At 37.6% G+C, this 24,479-nt stretch overlaps 1 protein-coding gene across 1 annotated transcript in view; it reads left to right on the forward strand.

Moving 5' to 3' along the window:
- LOC150092656 (uncharacterized) overlaps positions 1–24,479 on the forward strand; it is a 95,939-nt gene that overhangs the window by 61,510 nt on the left and 9,950 nt on the right. Inside the window, exons 4-5 of the mRNA XM_090414252.1 lie at positions 9,987–10,106; positions 19,555–19,741. Of these exons, the coding sequence (XP_090270378.1) occupies positions 9,987–10,106; positions 19,555–19,741 (307 nt within the window). The remainder of the gene's footprint in view (positions 1–9,986; positions 10,107–19,554; positions 19,742–24,479) is intronic.

Raw genomic sequence — 24,479 nt, forward strand, 5'->3', positions numbered from 1 at the left:
ATTTTATCTGTTTTCAATTTTCATATTTTAACTTTCAATTAAATTTCTTTGAACAAATTTCTGAATTTTTTTTAATTGATAGTGAGATGAAAATCAAAGTCTCAGTACAGTGATCTTGTATAACTAACATTACTGCTGTAGCATGCTTCTGTGACTGTGAAATCACTCATACTTGTTATAAATCCATTCCTTCTTAAGAAAATAACTGAATGAAGAATTATATCCAGGACATGATTTAATTATTATCCTTACTTGGCTGAGAAAAGTGCCTAGTTTTCGGAAAATGTGAGTTCTATTTTGTGAAATTTCTCAAGAAGATTTGCACCAAAAAAATACTTTTCTTTTTCAAGATATTGCAAGCATCTTCCTAACCTTTCCGCTTCCAATGACTACCACCTTAGTTTAGCTTTGATCACACATTCTTGAATGCCAACAATGTCTTAATTTTTAATATCATCCTGCCATCTTTCATTGCATACAATTATGGAGACAAACTCCTATGTTCGAAGTTCTAACATTGGAAGTTTGTTTCCATACTACACAATGAACGCTGGTCACCATGTACCATGAAAGAAAGAATTGATGCCATCTGTTCACTTCCCTAATTTTTTTCAGAACAATTATCTATGGTCTCCAGACTTTGATCAACTGCTTTTATTTCTAACCTAACTCTTACCCCTCCATGTGAGGCACCTTTTCATGTCGAAGAGGACCTCTTGGTGATGGTCCTCTTCATTTTTTTTTCTTTGCTTTTCTTCCTATATTCTTCACTTTACTTTTCATGAGTCTTTTTTTACTATCATATCTTCCAGACTACTGTCATTGAATCCAATGCTTCACTGCCATGTTTGCTATGTGTGGACATTCAGAAAGGGGGATCCTGGTAGTTGTGCACTACTTTGGCCTGTGCGTTGTCAAGATGTGTTGTCCTGGATGGCCCAGCCAGGAACAGTCAGATAGTCAGTAGTATGCATGCAAAGGTCAATGGTGTTTCTGTAAGTCTCCTTCCCAATGGTCTGGGAACAAGTGGTGCTAGTAAGACATCCAGGATAGCCCTGGCATTCCACTCCTGAGTGCAGTCATTGCTTGCTGGAGAATAGGTGTCCATGTGTGGTTCAGTGGTGGGTGGGAATTACAGCATTGAATCAAACTCCTCATTGAGAATGAATAATTTTTCGTCCTTGTTTATCACGAGCCAACAAGCCTCAACCACTTTAAGAAACCACAGATGATTCTTACAAAAGTAAGGAAAAAACCCATCAGAAACTGCAACAAAAACACACACCACTTTTCTTAATCTTGAATTCAACTGGAGAGCATTCACTTCGAAAAATGTCACCTTTCAACTAGATGGGTTTGGGAGGGTTGGCAGGATCTCCAAAATCTGCAAAGAAACTGCATTCAGGAGATATCCTTATTGAAGCAACTACAGTAACACAATTGGAAAAATTACTTCACATTTGTAGGAATACCAATTACAGTTATCCCTCCCACAAAACTTTAAACTTTCTTAGAAGCTTAATATCGCAGTGGAACTTCCTTGATTTTTCCAGTGAGGAGATCTACACTGAACTCAGACTAATGAGTAACAGCCATAAGAAGAATCCTCATACATAGGGATGGGCACTGATTCCCACCAGGAACATCATCCTTACCTTTAACATACCAAAGCCCACCAATATTTGCCAAAACACAGATTATCTGAGTTCAATGGTGCACCCAGGGAGGGGGCCAAGGGGACTGCCCCCCCCCCAAAAAAAAAGAAAAGAAAAAGGAAAAAAAGACTAGAAAAATTTCCAAAAATCTTTTCCTAATTAAAATTCTATTTTTTTTATTTATGTTGTGTTGTGTCTTCTATTTCTATACTACTTATGAATTAGCGGTCACATAAGGTGGAAATACCCTCTGGCTTTTTGGGAATTACGGCCGTTGTGAACGCAAGGCGAATGAGGTAGTGCTCGGGCGATACTTTGCTTGCCCGAGCTGGGCAGAGATCACAGGTATCATGTATTGGCGATCACTGCAGATGCTCAGTCATAGGTCGTATGCAATGCGTAGTGTGTGTATTCTCAAATCGTCTACTACAAACTCAGCCCCCATCCCCAAGATCTTGAGTACTCGGCCCCCCTCCAAGATTAAATCCTGGGTGCACGACTGTCTGAGTTGTCCAGTAAGGCTCTACTTGATATAACCAGACTATATCTGGAACCTTTTATGGTGATTTAAATGTTAGAAATATGGTCATTCTCAAACTGCCCATCATGGCTCTGACACCTGTGTTTGATATGGCAGTAAAGATCTTGAGAATAAGACTGTAAGAGCAAAAAACCAAAATTCTCTGTGAATGAGACCATCCAGTATACTTCTGAGCATGTCACTGGTGGAAGAATTATTATTATTTTTATTTATTTATTTATTTTTAATTTTTTTAAATTTTAATTATTTAAATTTAATTTAGTTATTTAATTATTAAATAATAATTATTTAATTATTCAATTATAATTATTCCAGAAACAGAATTTAGTAGTGAAAAGTATAGTAGTGCGATTATTTTTTTTGAATTTTAAACAAAGTGTTAATCTAAGAGCATAAGTATGTCCCTACCTGAGATAGCTGAGGTGAGCGACACAGAATTCTTTAGAACAATGAACCCTAAACAAATATGCCCCAGATTTTCAGGGGAGGGTAATGATGACATAGAATCCTTCCTCAGCTATGTGGAAAGACTAAAAAGGGGATCGCTCCAATTTGCTGCCCTTTTTAGCAGCAAATTGGAGTGATCTGCAACTCTTAACATTAATACGCAGTGGACTAGAGGGGAAAGCAAAGAAAGCATTGCACTCTCACCAAACACTAAACAGAACAGAACAGTAACACTTAAAGACTTTAAAGAGGCCCTAATATCGAAATTTAACAAAAGGAGAGGAATTGAACAAACACTTAATAAATTCTTCAAATGCATACAAAAAAAGGGGGAAAGGGTAACCAATTTCTTTAACAGACTAACCAAACTGGCCCACGATATAAAAACCTCCACACAAGACAAAGAACATATTGAATGGCTCACCTTACAACAATTCAGAACAGGTATCTTACCTGAATTGCAGGAGAGCATACACAAAAAGGAAATAAATAGCCTTGAAGAGTGCTGTGCAGCTGCCAGTGAGAAAGAAGAAATAATAGCAATCATTGCCCAATCCTCTGAATACAGAGAAATGATAACCGAAGAAATGCACAGTGGAAGGAGTGAAAGTCATGTGACCATACACCACCAAATACAGAGTACCAACACCACTGAAGCAAGCCTTGAAGGAAACCTCACCCTTGTCCAGGGCAACATAGAGGGAACACAATGTGAATTCCTACATATCTGTCATCCCACACAACGTATACAAAAGGCTTGACATGTCCCATAACAAAACACTTATCCCCCTCCAAACAATTCACAAAATAATGGGAATAGCAAAGGTTGAGCTGCAATCCTCCAGTAAATTGAGAGCAAGGTTATCCATCCCTTGCTTCCCCATTGATGTCACCCATGACATAATAATCCTACCAGAGATACCCGATGACACCAGTAATCAAGTCATTTTGGGACTAGACTTCCTAAAGTTAAACCAGTTCGCCTGCAACTTTGGGACCCAGTCAATATCTCTGTGTGGAAAGACTCACCACCCCAAAACCAACCCTTGCAAAACATTGCACGAAAATAAGTCACTTGAAACTAATTTGATATCCGCTAGGGAGTCGAGAAGCAGATCACTTGGAAGGAGAGGATGATGAGCAAATCCATAAGTAACCACAGCTTTAATCAAAATATAGAAGAGATAAGACAATTTTTTGACACAGCATACAAATTGTACCCCGGGATCTTTACTGAGGGAATAAGCACCCTCATCTGTACTAATGCTGTAGAACACACTATTCAAATAACCTCGACCTCACCAGTACACATAAAACAATACTCAACCCCCTCTCAAACATGCAAACAAATTAGAAAAGCTCATGGAAGAATATGAGAAGGCAGGCGTGATAGAAAAGTCTGTTTCCCGTTGGAACAGCCCATTCATACTAGTCGAGAAAACAAATGGTGACCTAAGATTTGTTCTTGATCTAAGAGAAGTGAACAAAGTCACGAAACCCATTGATTTCCCAGTGTGTACTATAGAAGAGCTACTGTTTGGCCTGGAAGGGGCAAAGGTCTTCTCAAAACTTGACCTGAATTCTGGGTACTACCAGATTCCCCTCAGGAAGGAAGACAGACAATATTTCGCCTTCACCACGAAGTGGAAAAAGTACCAACTCTGTCGGCTTCCCCAAGGGGCCCGAAACTCGGCTATGAGCTTCCAATGCCTCATGAATGCTGTGCTGGAGGGACTTTTGGGCAAAGGCATTCTATGCTTCCAAGACCACCTACTGATATATTCCACCACCATGAAAGAGCACATTGAGATCTTACTAAACGTACTAAACAGATTGGACAAAGCCAAGTTGTCTCTAAAATGCTCGAAATGCGATTTCTTCCTTGACAAGGTAGAATACCTTGGACACATGATCACTGGGGACGGGATAGCACCCTCATGTAACAACGTGAATGCCATATTAGATGTAAAACCCCCACCACAATCAGGCAGGTCAGGCGGTATCTGGGGATGGTGAATTTTTACCGAAAGTTCATCCCCCAATGCTCCGAGATAATGAGGCCCATAGTGAGCCTGACCAGGAAAGGAACCAAGTTCGCCTGGAAGATAGAGCAGCAGGAAACATTCCATGCATTAAACAAGGCACTAACCACTGCCCCTGTTCTCATTCATCCAAAACTAGGGGAAACCTTCTATCTTGCGGCCGATGCATCCAAAGACAAAGACACTATTGGGGCCGTGCTCAAGCAAAAGGAACAGGATTCGTTCAAACCTGTTGCGTTCATTAGCAGGAGACTATCCCCTTCAGAAAAAAATTACTCTGTCATTGAGAGGGAAGCTTTGGTCATCATATACAGCCTCAGGAAATTCTGCCTCCTATTGTTAGGGCAAAACATCGTCCTCAGGTTCGACCACAAACCTCTGTCCTTCATGTCATCCATGAAGGATAAAAATCAGAGAATAGTGCGCTGGGCTTTGGAGATGCAGGAATACAGAATGGAGGTCAGCTACATAGCCGGAAAGGCTAACGTAGTAGCCGATTACCTATCCCGGTCACTGACACCCCAACCTGGAGAGAATCATAGCCACATCAATGGAACCACCCAACAGATTGCTGTCATCCAGGAATCTCAGAGAAGGCAAGCACCCGAGAAGCGATGTCAGACCTGGGAAAAATTTGACATCATTCAGGCACAGAAGGCCGACCCGGTATGGGGACCAGTTTACAAGAAATTGCTAAGTGAAAGAGGCAGCTACCAGGAAAGGGGAACCGGTGACAACATATTCATTGATAATGACGGTCTCCTGATATCTAGACAAGGCGTCACTGGGAGATGGAAGGAGAAGATAGTTGTGCCCGTAGCCATGATTCCTTGGGTACTGCACACACTCCATGATAATAAATTAGCAGGGCACCAGGGAGTACATAGAACTTTAAAGAGGGTGACGGATAGGTACTCTGGAAGGGAATGAGACGCGATGTGGTGGCATACATCCTCTCTTGTAACATCTGTCAGAGGAAATCCCCAATCACTGGTAAGGCCCCTATTCAGCCGTTCCCTCTCCCCTTGCACTCTTTCCAGGCCGTGGCCGTGGATATTGTGGGACCACTCCCCACCACGTCAAGAGGGAACAGATACATCCTGGTCGTCATAGACATGTTTTCCAGGTTCCGTGAGGCCGTAGTCATGAAGGATCAAACGGCCAAAACCGTAGCAAACATGCTATTTGAAATGATCTTCTCAAGATATGGGACACCTGAGACCCTACTGTCAGATCAGGGCACCAACTTCACAGCCGAAGTGATCCTACAGCTGTGCAACTCACTAGGGATAAAAAAAGATCTTTACCACACGATATCACCCCCAAGCGAATGGCATGTGTGAAAGGATGAACCGCACTCTGAAACTCACCCTAGCAAAACTAGCAGAAGAACAGATATCAGAGTGGGATGTTTGGTTACCTCACACCCTCTTCACATGCAGGACTGCCCTTCACTCAGCTACCAGGGAAGCGCCTGCCATAATACTGTACGGGTTTGAGCCCCTCTTCCCAAATGACTTCAGGAGCTCCAGGGCAGAAACAGGCTTTCCCGACATAGATGAATACTTAAACAACCTCATAAGAGACAACAAGTTAGCATATAATTCAGTAGTAGAAACCAGTGAAGGGTGCTCTCTCCGCGCAAGATTGTATGCGAACAAGCTCAGGAAAACCAAGGACTTGAAGGAAGGAAGCTTGGTTCTAATGGACCAAGGTTTTAAAGGAAAGGGAAAAGGGGGGAAGTTCGGTAAGAGCGCAATTGGACCATTTGAGATATTTGAGAGAATAACGCCTGTAACTTTCAGAGTCAAAGAAACCAGCCCTCGTGGTAAGATCACCATTGTACATGCTGATCGCCTCAAGCCATACAAAACTAGGCCAGCAAGACTAGTCTGCTTTGGTGATTCCTTAGAGAGAGTCTTAGGAAATGCGAGAAGTGTGAGGGGCCAGAACAGACATAGGCCCAGAAAAAACTCCCATCCAAACTCGTCCCGCAGCAAGGCGCGACCAAAGGAAAACAGAGGTCACAAAACAAGGAAGGAGGAATTCCCCCAAAATGAGTACTCCCCTTTCTTCGTGAGACATAAGGAAGCCCCAGGTATTACTGGTGGAAATAACATTAATCAGGGGAATCATGATGGGTTAGCTGAGCCAGGTGAACAACCGACACACAGATACATGCTTAGGAGTAGACAAGGAGGCCAACCTATTCCCAGAGAAAGGAGGGGGTGTTGCTAAAGGAAATTTTCTCGTAATTTTGTTAAGAAAAAATTTTAATTAAAGGGGGGACCTTTGTTGTGTCGGAAAAAAGTGATGAGTCATCCTTTTTCTGACCCAACATAAGGTAAGGATGGATAAGGACATACTTATGCCTCCAGATGGAAAATGTACTTGTTAATGACCTAGAACATGTATATATTCAGTTTTGTAAATATTAAGTAACGTTAGTGAGGCCCATAACTTGAACAGAGAATGTTTGTGAATTATTTAAAATAGGAAATTCATGTAAAATTGCCAAAAAAGATGTATATAAGTTGATACAAGTATTAGGCCATGTCAAAGACAGTTCGGAGCCGCGGTAACCAATCAACCAATCGGCTGCCGCCGTATGCATGACAACACCACCGAGTGAGGGCGCTGTTTTGTGGTATATAGGTTTCGGCAGGGATTTGAATTGCTCTCTTCTCTTTTTCGTCTGTTCCTGGTTTCCTGAGCGGAGAGCAGAGTAGCTGTGAAAACTTGCTGCCATGCGTAGCAAGAATTTTCCCTTGCTATACGTGCTGCATGGATCAAAGCTGCAGCTATAATGCAACCGGAGTTCTAGAAGAAAGGGCCACTGGTGAATTAACGCCAGTGTACAAGTCAGTCAAAGAGTGCTCCTTTTCGAGTAGGATAAAAGAATAGCGGAGATGCCATTAAAGAAAATACGGTGAGGAGATCCGAGAATCTAGATAAGAAGGTCCTAAATCTACCAGATGAAGCAAGAACGTTAAGCTGAAACCTTTTTTGTATTAAGTTAGAGTAACCAGAGAGGAAAGAGAAACTGAACATTGAGAAAACAGCCAATTTCCACAAAGAACTGTCTGCATTCGGACATTTTTTTCTACACCTAAGGAATAAGAGGCATCTTAGGCTTGAGCCAAATAGGAAACCGAGGCTTCGGACTGTTTGTGTTGAGAGAAGGAAATTAATGTCATTATGTTAAAATTTAATTTGAATGCTAGCTAAAATTCTGGGGGGCGAGACAACGTTTGAATATAAGAAAGAATGTTATCTCATGAAATCTATGCCAGAATTGTAGAATAAACCTGTATATATACATATTTTATATGTGTGATAGTAATGGGTAATTTAGTATAAATTGACTGAGTCTGAGAATAGATATATAAGGAAGTGTAAGATTTTGTCAGTATAAGAAATTATAGTGTAGAACCTTTTTTGGATGTGTTAATTTAAGAAAAGGGAAGGAACTCAGACTCTTTTAGAATTGAAGGTTTAAATAAAATGCATCTCTATGTTTGTGTCAAAATAAATGTATTTCTTATGTGTAAACCAAATGAGTTTATCATGTTTCTGTGGATTGAATTACCGCTTGAAAAATCACGAACCGTGTATTAGAGGGAAATCCATTAGTAACTAAAGAAATGGAACCACGACTGCAAACTTCTTGATCCCTGCATTCTTTTTCTTAGTATTCTAGGAAAGTATATCAGAGTTCAGATGACGGCTGGCGCAGTCATAAAATAATATAAATTTGTCGGCAGACGAAATAACTGATAAGTATATAAAATAAGATAAAGGATAAAGATAATAATATAAAGATAAATAACAAACCACTAAGAAGAGGGACATAACACTAGGAATAAACTGGAGGGGAGGGGAAAAAAGATAATGAAAAAGTCTTGCATGAAATAAGAGAGCCAAGTATCAAACAGAGAAAGATGAGACACATATGGAAACATGTTGAAAGTTTATTTTTCACTTGGTTAGACTATAATAAATTTAGTTTAATCCTTTATCCAAGTGTGAGCAAACAAAGTTTGCATCTGAAAGTATGTTCAGGACTGGGGTAAGGTGGTACAACACCGGGAAGCTCATTGCAAAGGTATTGCAATGAGTTGCCCGGTGTTAAAACCGGCATTGGGTAGTGGCTCTTGCCTTAATGCTTAGCATTACACATATCTGCAAGGAGATGAGCTTTGCATTATGGGAAATACTGAGATAGGAGTGATGAGATCTTTCTCCACCTTTGCAACGAGTTGCCCGGTGTTGTACCACCTTACCCCAGTCCTGAATATACTTTCAGGTGCAAACTTTGTTTGCTCACACTTGGATAAAGGATTAAACAAACTTATAGTCTAACCAAGTGAAAAAATAAACTCTTATTAACATCAAGTTTACTCAATTCTTCATATACCTCCTGTTCACTCACCATTGGTGGCTATTTGCCACTGCTCTCAAGTTCTTTATGATGTCACTTTGAGGATGAATTACCTTTTATGTATTGCTCATTTAACATCTGTACCATATCCTCGTCAGTTGTTACCATTCTACCAATTTCTCCTACCGCTACCATCCTTCCATAATCATTCTTATACTGGCCACATATTGAAAAAATTCCCTAGGATTTTCCTTGTCCTCATTAGCTAACTGCTTCTCATATTGCACTTTTGTTACCCTTGCCAAGTGAGGTACCTTTCTTGCTTGCTCTTTGTACTTCTCATGCAAATGACTATTAACACCACTCATCTTGTTCTGGCTCCATAATGCTTCCTTCTTCGTATAATAAGATGGATTGTGAAATGGATGAATGAAGAAGTGAAGCATTCATCCATTTCACAATCCACCTTATTTGACTTTCTGACCTTGGGAATATATTCAAACAGTTCCTGAAGAGATCTTAAGCAGCACTGATCTCCTTTCCATCCAATTCTTCATTCCATTATATAGCAGCAAGTTGTCTCCTGAGCTTGTCATAATCAGCAGTCTTAATTTCTTCATTATGTAGATTTGTTACATTTTGCCCCGGGATTTTTTGCTGTGGTATCATTCTTAACATCCTGTTAAGAATGCTACCTAACTTGGAGGGTTCCCTGCCTGCAAAAAAATGCAAACTGGATAAAGAATACATGCATTGATGGGTATAGTAGACTACAAAGATGTGATTAATCACCTTATCATTACCAAAAATTGGGTTACAAGAAGCAGAAATACTTAGCTGTTGAACTGTGTAAAAGTGTATGTTGTGTGTGTCTGTGGGATTTGATTTTAATGTTAGTTTTAATTTGTTTTTTTTTAAAGAATAGACTCTCTAATTGTCCATAGCAGTGCAATATATCCTGGATTGTTGTTATGTATAGAGGATGATCTTCCTGAAATAAGATCATTATTGATGTTAAATCCACTCTATTTTGAACTAAGGTAAGTTTAGTTATCATTAGTCCTCAATTATAAATGGTAACAGATGGGAAGAGTATTATGAATAATTTTAAATGGTTCATGATATAAAAGTGGGTTTTTGTTTACATTTTGTAATGTTTTTGCTGAAATTGAAGGGGAAAAAATATGATAAAGGTTAATTGCTTTATAAGTAAAAAGAAATTATTTATATAACCGTATAGGAGAAATGAAGAAGTCATATCAATAATCTAATTCACTACGTTCACAAAAAAAAAAAAAAAAAAGCATTAAAGTGCAAAATAACAAATATTTCTTGGATGGACAGAGGCAATTTCAATTCAAAGATTCCTTTAGTTATTAATGAGTCACTTCATTGAATTGACTGGAGACTGATCTAATGTTCAGGGCTGTGCCATGCAGTTGTGCAGATTGTGCCCAGCACAAGGGTGCTTGAAGATGAAGGGTGCCATTTTACCACTGGAAATAATATATAAATTTTCTTATTCTTGAATTATATCGTACTATATAAATTACACAATTACAAATTATAGTTAATGCAATAAAAATAAATTTAAAATCGGTCAAATTATTATGAATTCTTAATAATCTAACAATATTTTTAACTTAATATATCACCAGTTTTATTATACCCTAATTTGTTTGAAGTGAAACGTTATCAATATTACCACAGATTTTATTTCACAGAGTAAGCATCGACTCAGCGCAAATGGTATAAATATTCTCGATTGTTTATTATATTTTTAGTGGAAATTATTAGTTTAAAACAGACCGTGTATTCATTCTTACGCGGTGCTTTGCCCTTTGTTGATGTGTGATTGTGACTGAAACAATGACATTGTTCTGCAAATTTGGAAGGTAAGAAACTATAGCATAATTGATTTTTTCGACAGTAAGCATTTGGTGAGACTTTAAAAGGGTGATAAAATTTACCAGCCAGAATAAATTTTGATTTTAATTGAACCTCTAGTTTCCAGAAAAACATTTATAACATTTAAAAAAATAAATTGTAAATGACTGTTATTTTTTTGTATAGTTGAATAATTTTAATTTTTTTTTTATAAACTTACCTATTATTTTCTTCTTAACCCCTTAACCAATTATCCGGTATATATAGAGGGCGCTGCTGAGGGACCACAGCTAAAAATCTCATATATATATATATATATATATATATATGTATATATATGTGTGGGGCACGTCAGGCTGACGCAGCTCGACTTAAATTAATATACATGGGTTATTATATTTATGGCTATTTTGCCTGCTTCTATTTAGGAGTGTCCCTGTTTAAATGTCATTGGCTTTTTTACTCAGGGATTCTTAGGGCATTGTAGATGTATATTTAACAATAAAAAATATATGTAGCATAAAGGAAGAGAAATTTACGCATCCTTCTTCTGGGTGTTGTGGCTTTTCTTCTTTCTGCCATGTCCAAACTATTGTGTGTTGGGAGGGGAGGTTAGGCAATGTGGGAGAATTAAATAGAAATGGAAAAATCCCGGGTTTTTTGAATAATATATATATACATATATATTATTAGGGATGGGCGGAGCGTTTTTTATATTTATATAGGGTATGAAAGGGTGAAGAGGTTGAAAACAGCAACTGATTTTTAGAGGGGGGGAACCCCCTTACGAGGTTCCATGCTCCTGTAAATTGTTTTACTGTGGACAGACAGGTAGATCTGTTCATAAACGCATTTCGGAACATCAAGACCATATCCGTCTTATCAAATCACAGAAATCTGGCCTCGCACAACATGGAGTTGAAAACCCAAACCATAGGATCCATTGGGAAAAGACCAAACTTCTACATAGATCTTTATACAAACATGAACGTTTATATAAAGGGCTGAAGCCCTACTTCACAGACCAAATCTAAACTGTAACGATGTTCTTGCTATTCCTAAAGTATGGGAAACTGTAATACAAAATTGTGTAAAATAAATTGTATATATGTTATCTTATTTTAATGTAATCTGTTTTTTTTTTCCTCCAGTTATATTTCAATTTAATTCTATAACACGCTACTGCACGCATATTGGGATTCCATGGTAATCATGTGCCCTAACTGTATGTTAAAATAAATTTAGTTTAATCCTTTACCCAAGTGTAAGCAAACAAAGTTTGCGCCTGAAATATCTTCAGGACTGAGGCAACTCGTAGTAAAGTTGGACCAAGCTCTAATTGCTTCTGCCTTAGTATCACCACTTCTGGGTCTGGCTCCCACTGATGAGACCTCAATAAAGGTCGAAACCGGTCTGGGTAGTGATCCTTCCCTTAATGCATAGCATTATACATGTCCGCAAGGAGATGTGCTTTGCATTATAGGAGATACTGAGACAAGGCGTGATGAGAGAGCTTGGTCCACCTTTACTACGAGTTGCCTCAGTCCTGAAGATACTTCAGGTGCAAACTCTGTTTGCTTAACACTTGGATAAAGGATTAAACTAAATTTATTATAAACTACTATCAATGGTAACCTAATTAATAAGAATATTTCCTGTTTGCTGTGTGTTCTCTTTAATACCCACTTGCTAGTCTCTAGAACAAGTATTCTGAATTTTTTAATCTCTCTCTCATCCATGCTGCTAATGTAGTACAGACTTAAAACCTTTCATGATTCGCAATACAATATTAAAAATTTATTATATTTTTAACTTCATTGCTAATAATAACTGAATAGTCCATGTTGTGAACAAAAATCAAAAATCCAGCAGGTGATATACTGGCTTTTTTACCCAAATCTTCCCAGAATATTTAAAAAAAAAAAAATCAGTTAATGCCTTTTATTCCCTTATAGGGAGTAGGAGAGGCCTTTACCCCATCTAGCTTTTGGAAACTGAATGGGCAGTTCAATCTCCACCTGTAGCCAATCAGAGATAGCTGGCCCATGTCTATCACTAATTACAGCAGCCACCAATGAAGAGGCTGGCAAACAAGTGCTGCCATCTCTTGGTACCTAACCCTAACAAGTTATGTTACTGTCTGAAATAATGTGGGTAGTACGGTCGATTTTCTTGAGTTTATGGGATAAAAAAAACAGAGTTTCTGGGAGAAAAAACCCGCTTGTTTGTGCCAGAGATTAACTAACTCGGGAATCAGTCGAAGAAGGCTTAGAAAAAGTTCCTCCAGTTGGCAACTAGACTTGAACTTAAGTTTGCCTTCGAGTGACCAAGCGCAGAGGACGCAAGCACCACTTCCACTGAACAGAATATTTTATAAGATTATAAATCATTTCTTACAATGCTATTTAGAATTCCAACAAGAATCAATTTTACTTTTTTTAATTTTTTTTTTTTTTTGTTAGCAGTCCTCTCAAACAATTCAAACAATTCCATTCACTATTGGTATCTTCAGTGGGTCCAAAAGGAGAAATAAATCATTTTCAAAATTTCCATTTTTTTTAATTTTCGTATATAACACTACTTGAAAAACTCAGCTACTTGAGATTATCTTTCTGTTTAGTGCTGAATACTATCCAACATGTTCCTGATTGAAGTCAGTTAGTGGAAGAACCTTGAAGTCAACAGAATTAATGATGGGCACCTTCCACATAAGAAACATTAATGAAAATGCAGTAGAGCTGGCAGAGGAATTTGAGAGATATGTCTACATTACTGATGTAACTGGGATGAAAATAAAATGTGGAATTGGAGAGATGTATCTATGGGCATACATTTTTCAGTTACTAGGTTACTAGGTTTAGACAAGGGCATAGCTGTGTAGACCATCTGCTCACTCTTACAACACATATAGAATCAGACTTTCAAAAATGCTTGGAAATATCCATAGCATTTATTGACCACACAGCCATACAACACTCTGTGGAGGCAGGGCATGCTTCTTAAGTTACTTTGTATAATACCATGTAAAAAGTTTTATACTATCTCCTTATAAACTGCCTCACCACTCGCACCTGGAAGGTGTAAGTAGTGAGGTAGTTTTTCTTCACAAAGGACTCCATAAGCCTTCCCTATAGCCACACTGCTCTATAGTTTGTATATTAGTGATCTGAATCTATATCCCACACTGTCTCCAGGAAGTTTGCTTATGCTGACAGCCTGACAATAAAAATTCAAGATTATTATTATTATTATTATTATTACATTACACCTCCAGGGAGTCCAAAGACTCATCAAGGGAAGGCATCCACTCCACAACTCTTTGTCTCATTACTCCACCAACCTTCATCATCTAACACCAATGCCATCTACCACCGACTACCACCAGTACTATAGTACTTTCACAGACAATCGCAAACATCCATGTCCACAGTGGAATTTGAACCCACAGCCTTTTGGCTGGAGAGCAGATATGCTAACCACTCGGCCAACCAGGCCAGCTAAAAGCAACAGAAGTTATATTAAGAGATCTAGCTAGGCTAAGTACCTATTTTAGGAACTGGAGACTGTGGCCAAACCTAAATAAAACAGAGGTGTCCCGTTTTCACTTCTACCTTAAACAGATTCACAAAAAATTCAAAATTGAGATGAATATCTAGTGAGTTACACTGGACAGGACAGTTATGTTCCATCAATATCTTACAACTATTGCTACTAAACTGCCATCTTGCAAACATTATTCAGAAGCTTGCAGGCACATTGTGAGGAGACTCTGCATTCTGGAGTACCCCATCAGAGGTGCTCCAGACTGCAGCTATCAGTTTGGTCTAAGCCCCTACCAAATATTGTACACCCGTGTGGCTGAATAACACACACACCTCAAAGATCAATACCAAACTCTACATCAGCATGAAAATAGTGATGGGAACAATCAAACCAACTCCACTATGCTGACTCCTAGTTTTGAGCAATATCACTCTCTGCCACATTTATGCAGGAAGCAATTCCTTCAAAGAAAACATTCAAACAAACAATAAAACGAACAATCCACACTGATATGGAAGAGTAAGGATGTGGTGGACCCAGATCTCATTATTTTCTCCTCCCCCCTTAAAACTCCAAAACAGCTGATCGATGATGAATTTAATATTTCCAATTCTTGAAAAGACTGGAACAATACTAAGACCCTAGAAAATAAGGGGATAAATATATCCTTTGTTTTATAGCCAGTAAGCGAAACTAAAGATCGATAACTACGATCTATATAAGTTTCATGCCGAAAAACTATCGGCGAAGGCAATTTGAAGTAAAGGTGGAGCAAGCTCCCTCACTATTCTTGATATTTTCTCATAATGTAAAACACAGCTCCTAGGAGATGTATTACTGTTTTACATTATAAGGAGAGGTCACTACCCAGACCGGTTTCAACCTTTTTTGAGGTCTCATCGGTGAGTAGGTAGACCTGGAAGGACTCTTTATACCGTCATCTGAATGAAGATAATCTGTGTGGATTGAGCTATTGAGCTAAAAAGCTCTAGTCATGGCTGGGTAACGGCAATAGCCCAGCCTCAGTTAAAAACTTCATTGGCTACAGCATTGCCATTTGTTACCCTGGAAGTCCTAAAAAGGACTTATTCCTTCGCTTCTGAAGATATCAAAGCTTAGTGAAAAGAACTTGCATACCTTCACTATACGAATGCCATAAAGGTGTAATTATATTTTAGTAAAGATATAAAGCCAAAAGGCTAGTTTTCTGGCACCTTAATATAGAAAATAAGGGGATAAATATATCCTTTGTTGTTTTATAGCCTGTAAGCGAAACTAAAGATCGATAACTATGAGACCTCAAAAAAGGTTGAAACTGGTCTGGGTAGTGACCTCTCCTTATAATGTAAAACAGTAATACATCTCCTAGGAGCTGTGTTTTACATTATGAGAAAATATCAAGAATAGTGAGGGAGCTTGCTCCACCTTTACTTCGAATTGCCTTCGCCGATAGTTTTTCGGCATGAAACTTATATAGATCGTAGTTATCGATCTTTAGTTTCGCTTACTGGCTATAAAACAACAAAGGATATATTTATCCCCTTATTTTCTATATTAAGGTGCCAGAAAACTAGCCTTTTGGCTTTATATCTTTACTAAAATACTAAGACCCTGTTTGGCAAAGAAGTTGCAAAGGATCAAACTATACAACCATCTGACTGTTATCTCTCTCTCTCTCTCTCTCTCATTACTATTGCAAACACTATTGCCCCTGGCAAACACTTAACTGTCTTTGACAGTTAAGTGTTTGCCATTCTGACTTCAGCTTGTGGCTGTAGAATGTCAGTTCAGATGAAGACTTGCATCATGTATGAATGCAGTTTTACAAGCCTTTCCTGGCAGCCCACTGGACCTAGTGAGCATATTGACTAAGTGGTTGATGAATTTGAAGATAAATTTGATAGACATGATTCAATAATTATTTAAATTATTAAATAATTTATAAAAATGTTTCAAATGACTACGTTTATTTTATATATTCTGTTTCCTTAAGATTGCTTTTAATTTTAATTGTACCAGCTCTGTTTAAAAATAACACGATAAATCAATATTTAAATGGCGAGATATTATTCAACTTATGTTGCTGTATATACGTGTGCACACATATCCTAATCACCTTAATGTGTGAAGGTCGAAACAGTAATTAAGTTTATTTCATCTTAATAGTTGCCATGATTTTTAGACTAAACACCATCTATCAACTAAGAAAAGGGTTCAGGGATTTTAGGTTTTCAGTGTCCAGCACTCCACATTCCAGTTAGTTGTGTGAATAGTATCTCCTGTTGTCTGAAAATCCATGTCATGAGCATCTATCCCTGTGGTGTGGATGCTTATGAATATCTTTAAGTGACAGGTGACTCATCACCTCGTGTGAAAAGTACCCTGCTGTAAACCAGGGCACTTACACACCAGTAAACTTTAGATACAAAATGGATATTAATTTTAATGAAAATGCTTCGAACACAGCTTGGGAATATCATTAACAGCTGGATTCCAAGATTTTTTGGAAACCAGACTGTTCAAGAATCCTCTGATGTCATTCTAACAAAAGGTGAAAGAAAGTAAGCAATCTGTTTTTTTTTTTTCTCATAGTAAAAAGGCTGCCTTATTGGCTCAAATAAATTATCTCCTTTTTTTTTTAAGACAGCATTAATTTTATTCTATCACTTGTAAAATGAAGTGACATCATGTAAGAATTTATTTGGCTTGAAATTAAAAATACTAGAGGACTATTGAAATCTGGAAATAATGTGTGAAATGAATGTCTGCATAACCTAGTAACCCTTCTCCCACTAAAAGTACACATGCTTTTAACACATACTTTTGTGTTTTCAAACTTACAGCACAGCAGAAGTACACATAGTATACAACTTTATTTTCTGATATATTCTCAAGTATTTCAGTAGTAGTTAAAGTATTAGAAGTTGGTAAAAGACATTTCAGGACTGAGTAGATAGAAATATGATACTTTATCGGGGGGTGGGAGGAACATCATTTTGTGAGGGGTAGGTTGTGTCTCAGTAATTTTCTTAGTTTTTATAATACAATGACAGTTGAGTTGAAAAATGGAAATGGCTACTTAGTGTTACTATTGGACTCTGCAAAGTCATTTGACAAATTCCACATGGAAATCTGTAGAAATTGGAACAAATGTGTGTGAGTATATGTGAAGCTGGTGTTTTGGATAAGAGAGTGGCTGATGGTTAGATATCAAAGAGTAGTGTATGGAGTTGAGTACAGGACTATTCATCTGGATTGCATGGGATAATGTGGTGGAAAGCATCCAGAAGTGAGTGAGTGACCAACATTAAAGCAGGTGCTATGAAATGCTCCCTATGAGAATAGACTAAAAGTCTATGGCCTTCAAAAATTAGCTGATAGGCAAATAAGAGGGGACATGATAGAGGCATAGACATTATTAAAGGAGTTTTATAGGATCGACACTGAAGTCTTTTTTTCAGTATACATGACAGGAAAGAAGAGAACAAGGGTTTACTCCTGAAAATTGTATGAGTGTGTTGTTAACAAGGCTGCTAAAGATGCAAGTTTTTGCTTGGGAGCAGTAAATTGGTGGAAAAATGGGTGGCCAGAGATGGTTGGGAGTGCATCGTTAGTGAATGATTTTAAGAAGAGGTTAGTAGTCGCCCTCAGTAAGTCTGAATCCATGAAGATGCCCAAGAAATAATCTTTCATTAAAAAATCACATGATTTATTACTTTTATAAATGTTATTAAGTTTAATTGTTTTATAAAACAATGTATTTTACTTTATTTAATCAGTACTCTTTTCACTTAGTGACACCTCCATAGTATAGTTGACGTGAACAATATGACATTTGTTGTTTGATTGGAAAGACATCAGTTTGAATCCTATCTAGGATGTGAAGACTTTAAGGGATATTTTCACTCGCAAAACAGATAAACATGCATTTAACAAACATAACATACTGTCTTCATAGCTCTAGTTGCTTAGCCGTGATTTTAGCTGATACCGATATCCACTTAGGGACCAAAAGAGAGCATTCCTACATATTTAATGCTGTTGCTGCCAGAAATTCTTGTTTCTTAGCAATTTTTTTTTTTCTTGATTGTAAATAGAACACAGTCAGATAAAATAAATTTTCTTAGAGAAGTTAAAGGATGTACAAGAATGGAATAAGGAATTGAAAATATAGGCAATAAATGATAAAATAAAAGAACACCAAAAGAATTGGAGTACAGTGAATGGAAGAAGGATGGCTGCCAAAGGACATAAATAAAATATAAAGCTACAGGGTAAACAGATATAGGGGTGAAGAGACAGAGGCGTAGCTAGAGGGGGGGGGGGCACTCCTTCCTATGTGGCACTTTGAACCTTTTTGAACTTTTGCAGTTAATTCTAAAATACAGTCTTGAGAACTCATTTCCAAATATTGTAATACTACTGCGAATTTTCCTCACAATTGCTGTAAGTGTTGCTATTTGTGAGAGGAGTTTTTCTAAATAAAACTGATTAAGAATTAACTACATTACTATAAAATAGACTTTGCCAATGTCATCGATTTTGCTAACAGAAAAGCAAGAAAAATAACATTTTAGAATGTTGAAATTAAAGTTTTACTCCAAAAATAAACACTCTTTTAATTTATTTCCCTATATGTCATTTTGACTTTTTATAGTATTTTTGGTGTGTATTGAGAGGGGTGGCAAACAGGGACCGCCCCAGGTGGCAAAAGCTCTAGCTACACCACTGTGAAGAGAATGAAGTACAGTTCTTTAGACGCTGAAATAGGCTTTTCAGCATCTTTTAGAAAAATCTTGAAAGCAGATTTTTCCTGATTAAGTACTTAATAAAATTGCCAAGCATTAAGTATATTAATGCTTATTATAGAGAGATATGATAGGATGGGTGTTGTGTGAAGAATGGTTAGTCTCCCTCAATGAGTCTGAATCCATGGGTAAGTGCCTCATGGGTAATTATACATTTGTTTACAGTTTTTGGTTTATTTCTGTATGAATATTAATATGCAATGTTGAAAAGAGTTTTGAGCCCTGCTAAATAAATGTATTCATACTACAGGAATCATCCTATAAGGATACTGTTGGTGATAACATTGGCATGGATCAGTGAATATCCAGCTGGATATGAATTTCTACAGGCATATGGAATGCAGCTGACGAAATTGTTTATGATTCCATTTAAACAGAGTGATATAAACAATGTCTTACTCATGGCTGTTACTACTGCTTATTCAAAATATTGGAAAGTAAGTTATACTGTATTATTATTTTATTATATAAATCAAGTGGATATTAAATCCAGCATTATTTCAAAGACAAACGTAGAAACTATGAAAGTTTCATAAAAACATTGACTAGAGAGCTTACGGGAATACACTCACCTGCATTTGAGTTGCCCTAATGCAGACCATATAGAAGACATGATTGCTTGCCCAAGCATCTATATAGTCACCTTTTATTGGTCCATTTTGATAAGGTTTCAATGGCCTGACAGCTGTTTCGAACTGTTGGTTCTCCTCAGAGAACAGGCAGAAACCTTAAGAGAGCAAAAACTCTCGTTCAGTACTAAGGAACTCGAATACACCTCTCTGACAGTGTCAGAGAGGTGTATTCGAGTAAGCAAATTCTCGGTCAGTGCGTAAAGTATTTACTAAAATAAAGAGCCAAAAGGCTTCAGTTCAGCGATTCAAAATTATATAATCAAGTGGATATTAAATCCAGCCTTATTTCAAAACTGAATGTAGAAACTATGAAAGTTTCATAAAAAACAAGTTGACTGGAGACCTAACAAAATACACTCGCCAGCATTCGAATTGCCCTAGCATGCAGACCATAAAAATAAAAGGCAAATATATATGAATGCTTGGGCAAGCGATCATGTTTTCTATATGGTCTACGCTAGGGCAACTCGTAAATGCTGGCAAGTGTATTCCCGTAAGCTCTCTAGTTAACTTTTTTATGAAACTTTCATAGTTTCTACATTCAGCTTTGAAATAATACTGGATTTAATATCCACTTGATTTATATAATTTTGCATCACCGAACTGAAGCCTTTGGGCTCTTTATTTTAGTAAATACTTTACGCACCAACTGAGAGTTTGCTTACAAAAAATATACCTCTCCGACACTTAGAATTCCTTTGTACTGAATGAGAGTTTTTGTTCTCTTAAGATTTCTTCTGGGGGCCTGGCTCCTGTTGAGGCTCCTAAGTCTTCTGGGTCTGACTCCTAAGATTTTGCTTTGAGAGAGCAATTTGAGTCTCTGGGGATTGGCATTTTCTGGCCTTCTGTCAGGGCCATGTCAGTGGATACTTTTCCCTGGAATATGAGTGGTTCTTCTCAATGGTGGAGTGAGTGTCACTGAGTGGAACCAATGCTGAGTTGGATGATCCTTCAGTCACTTGTTGGGAGTGGTCTGGGGGATCGCCTAATTTTTAGAGAGGTACTTTACTTAAACAGTGGTCTCTGAGGAGAACCGACCAGTTTGAAACAGTTATCAGGCCAGTGAAACCTTATCAAAATGTATCAATAAACGGCAAATATATGGATACTTGGACAAGTCTTCTATATGGTCCACTCTACGGCAACTCGTAAATGCCGGCAAGTGTATTCCTGTAAACTCTCTAGTGAACTTTTTTTTATAAAACTTTCATAGTTTCTACATTCAGCTTTGAAATAATACTGGATTTAATATCCACTTGATTTATATAATTTTGCATTGCTGAAATGAAGCCTTTTGATTCTTTATTTTAGGAATTATTATTTATTTATTATTATAGACAGGATTCTTACATTCTTTTACTACTTCAATGGTCTTGTACCATGAGTCCCTCCCATCACATGCTGCTTAAGGTAATTATTTCTGAGTAATTATGTAAATGAACTTCTGTAGCTCAGTTGGTATAGACAAGCCCTTTTGTTGCAAAAACACCAGTTCAATCCTGTCTGTGACATGATGAACCTTTATCAAATCTTTTCAATCAAATGCTGAGTTAGTTGGTTTTTATGGAGCGCTATAGGTTTTTCTTTCCTCAGAACAGGGAAATCAGCCATACAGATCTACAGGTATAAAATACTTACCTTTATGAGATTCAGCAGAGGAGTGACATGTCAGCTGCATTAACTCATCATGCCCAATCATGGTACTCTACCATCATAAGGGATGGATGGTTGAAGAAGAAGAATTCTACAGATTCATTTTCCTTTGTCTTTCATGCTATCTCTGTCTTCTAATGTGCACATATATACATATATATTCTGCATAGTTGAAATCATTTATAATGGTAGTATTTGTATCCATCAGAGTTATGTGCACAGTGAGCTGTGTGCAATATCTATATCTGTATCCTAGTTTATAGCAGCACCCAAATGTATATTTTCTCCTGTTGACGTTTGTCTCACACCAAATAGTATCAAACCAATTTCCTTAATTACTTGTACTAGTACCACCATTGGAGATTTCTACTCTGGTTGGATTTAATTCCTCTGTAATCAGTTAGCAGTACTTACATGCTTTTCTTGTGTGGCCTCACTGAATAAAATGAAGCCATTACATTCTTTTCCTGTAATAATATCCTCTGTCACAAGGTCTCATTAATGCCTATTGTTTTTTTTTTTTTTTTTTAAATTCGCTACCATTGCTAAGAATCATTCACCATTATTATTATCCTAAGATCCCATGAAATTACAGACTCTTTTAGACGATCCCTTTTGTCATACACACAGCTCATCATACTGTGCCTTAACCACATTCCAATTCTCTGCAGACAATGCATTCCAATGATTCACAACTCTCATGTAAAAAAACCTACTTCTCACACTTTCCTTATACAGCCTCCAGGGATGACCTGTTGTTCTCCTCCAATCTCTCACCGTTTTATGAAAAACCTCTTCAACATTAATCCTATAACAACCCATTACTAACTTGTAGTCTCTATCATATCACCCCTCTTCCTCCTATCCACTAGGAGGAAGGGGTTGAAACGATGCAATTTGCATCATATCCAACATTCCAGAGATCAAAAACTGTTTTGGTCGATTGCCTCTGGACTTTCTCTAACACCCGTTCATCATTTTCAAAACCACATGACCAAATCTGTGCACAGTAGTCCACAAGTAGCCTAATCAAGGCCTTATACAATGATACCAGAATCTCCTTACTTCTACAAGTTGGTATCCTCTGCATCATTCCCAGAATTCTTGTTGTCTCACAATTTTCACAATGTGTCCTCTAAATTTTACATCCTTATTCACCATCACCCCATGATCTCTTATTTCCTCCACCTCCAACAATTTCCTCCACCAAGAGGAAATTCTACATCCCATCTTTGTTTTCAAAATTTTAAAACCCTTACCTTTTGCAATATTGAACAGACATCCCCACTCCCATGTCCATTCACTCAGTCTGTTCAAGACTTCTTGTAAGATCACAATATCTGCTCTACTCTTTATAGTTCCTCCCAACTTTGCATCATCTGCAAATAACTAAATATCCCCCATTCAAATCTTATCCCCAATATCATTAACATACAGGTTAAACAGCAATGGCCCTAAAACAGACCCCCTGAGGCACACCACTAGTGACTTTCCTCTTCTGAGATATTGCTTCCCATACACAACTTGATATCTATCAGACAGTCAATCTCCAATCCAATGCACTAATCTAATATCCAACCCATCCACTTGAATTTGAGTATCAACTTATCATGTGGTAATTTATCAAAAGCCTTTGTAAAGTCTAAGTATACTACTGTGTATCCATCTCCCACGTCAAATGCTGCTGTCACCTTATTATAATAAGTAAGTAGATTACTAAAAGATGACTTCTCTTTAGCAAATCCGCACTGTTCATCAAAGATAATACTATTGGTGTCAACCTAATTCTGGATCCTGATTCTCACTAGTCTTTCCAAAACTTTAACCACAAAACCTGACACACAGATGGCCTATAACTTGATGTTTGAATTCTGTCACTTCCTTTACAAAGTGGTACAATCCTGCCTTTCTTCCACTCCTTTGGAACTTGATCCAATGTAATTAAACACATATGACAAGGCAGATGTCAACTCCATGGCACATTCCTTCAAAATATGCAGTGATATATCATAAAGTCCAACAGCCTTTTTAACATCAAGTTAGCTCAATTCTCCATACACCTCTTGCTCACTTATAGTCAATCTCCTCCCCTATCATCAACTATTCCCAATTTCTTCATGATGTCACATTCTACAAGAATGAAAGACTTTTATGAACTGCTCATTAAGTATCTCAACTATATCCTACACAGCAGTTGTCCTTATACCATTTTCTCTAATTAGTGCCATCCTACCATAATCATTCTTATTTTTGCTGGCTAAATATTGAAAGAACTACATAGGATTTTTTTTTTTTTTTTGCTTCATTAGCTAACTGCTTCTCATACTGAACTTTTGCTACCCTTACCAACTGTGAGTCACTCTCCTTGCCAGTTTTTTGTATTCCCATTTGGAATCGATTCCATTCCTCATGGAATTGTTTATTTCTGTTCCTCTTATGTGGACTCCATAATGCCTTTTTCCTCTGTATTGCTTGTAATCTCTTCATTCATCCATTTCACACCCACTTGACTGACTTTACTTTGACTAAATAGTTCTTGAATATCACCCAAGCAACATTGATTTCCTTTCTGACCAACTCTTCATTCCATGCTGCACCTGCAAGCTGTCTCCTGAGCTTCTCATAATCACCAGTCTCGTATTTCCACATATAACCTTTTCTCACAGAAGTCCTCGCATAGCTGACAACCACTCAGGTAATCACTTCATGATCACTCTCACCAACTGGATGGAGATATGACACCTCATTTATAATAACATCCTGTGATAAGGTGATCAAATCCAAGACCTTCAAACTTCGTGTATCTTCTGTTACATACAATGCATGCAACTGGCTACCTGGCTAAGTTGAATTGCAAACTAAATCTATTTCCATATTTCCTTCTTGATAG

The sequence above is a fragment of the Typopeltis vanoorti genome, chromosome 25 (genome assembly GCF_054136105.1).
Source record: "Typopeltis vanoorti isolate ZY-2024b chromosome 25, IOZ_Tvanoo_1.0, whole genome shotgun sequence".
In the NCBI taxonomy this organism is placed as follows: Eukaryota; Metazoa; Arthropoda; class Arachnida; order Uropygi; family Thelyphonidae; genus Typopeltis; species Typopeltis vanoorti.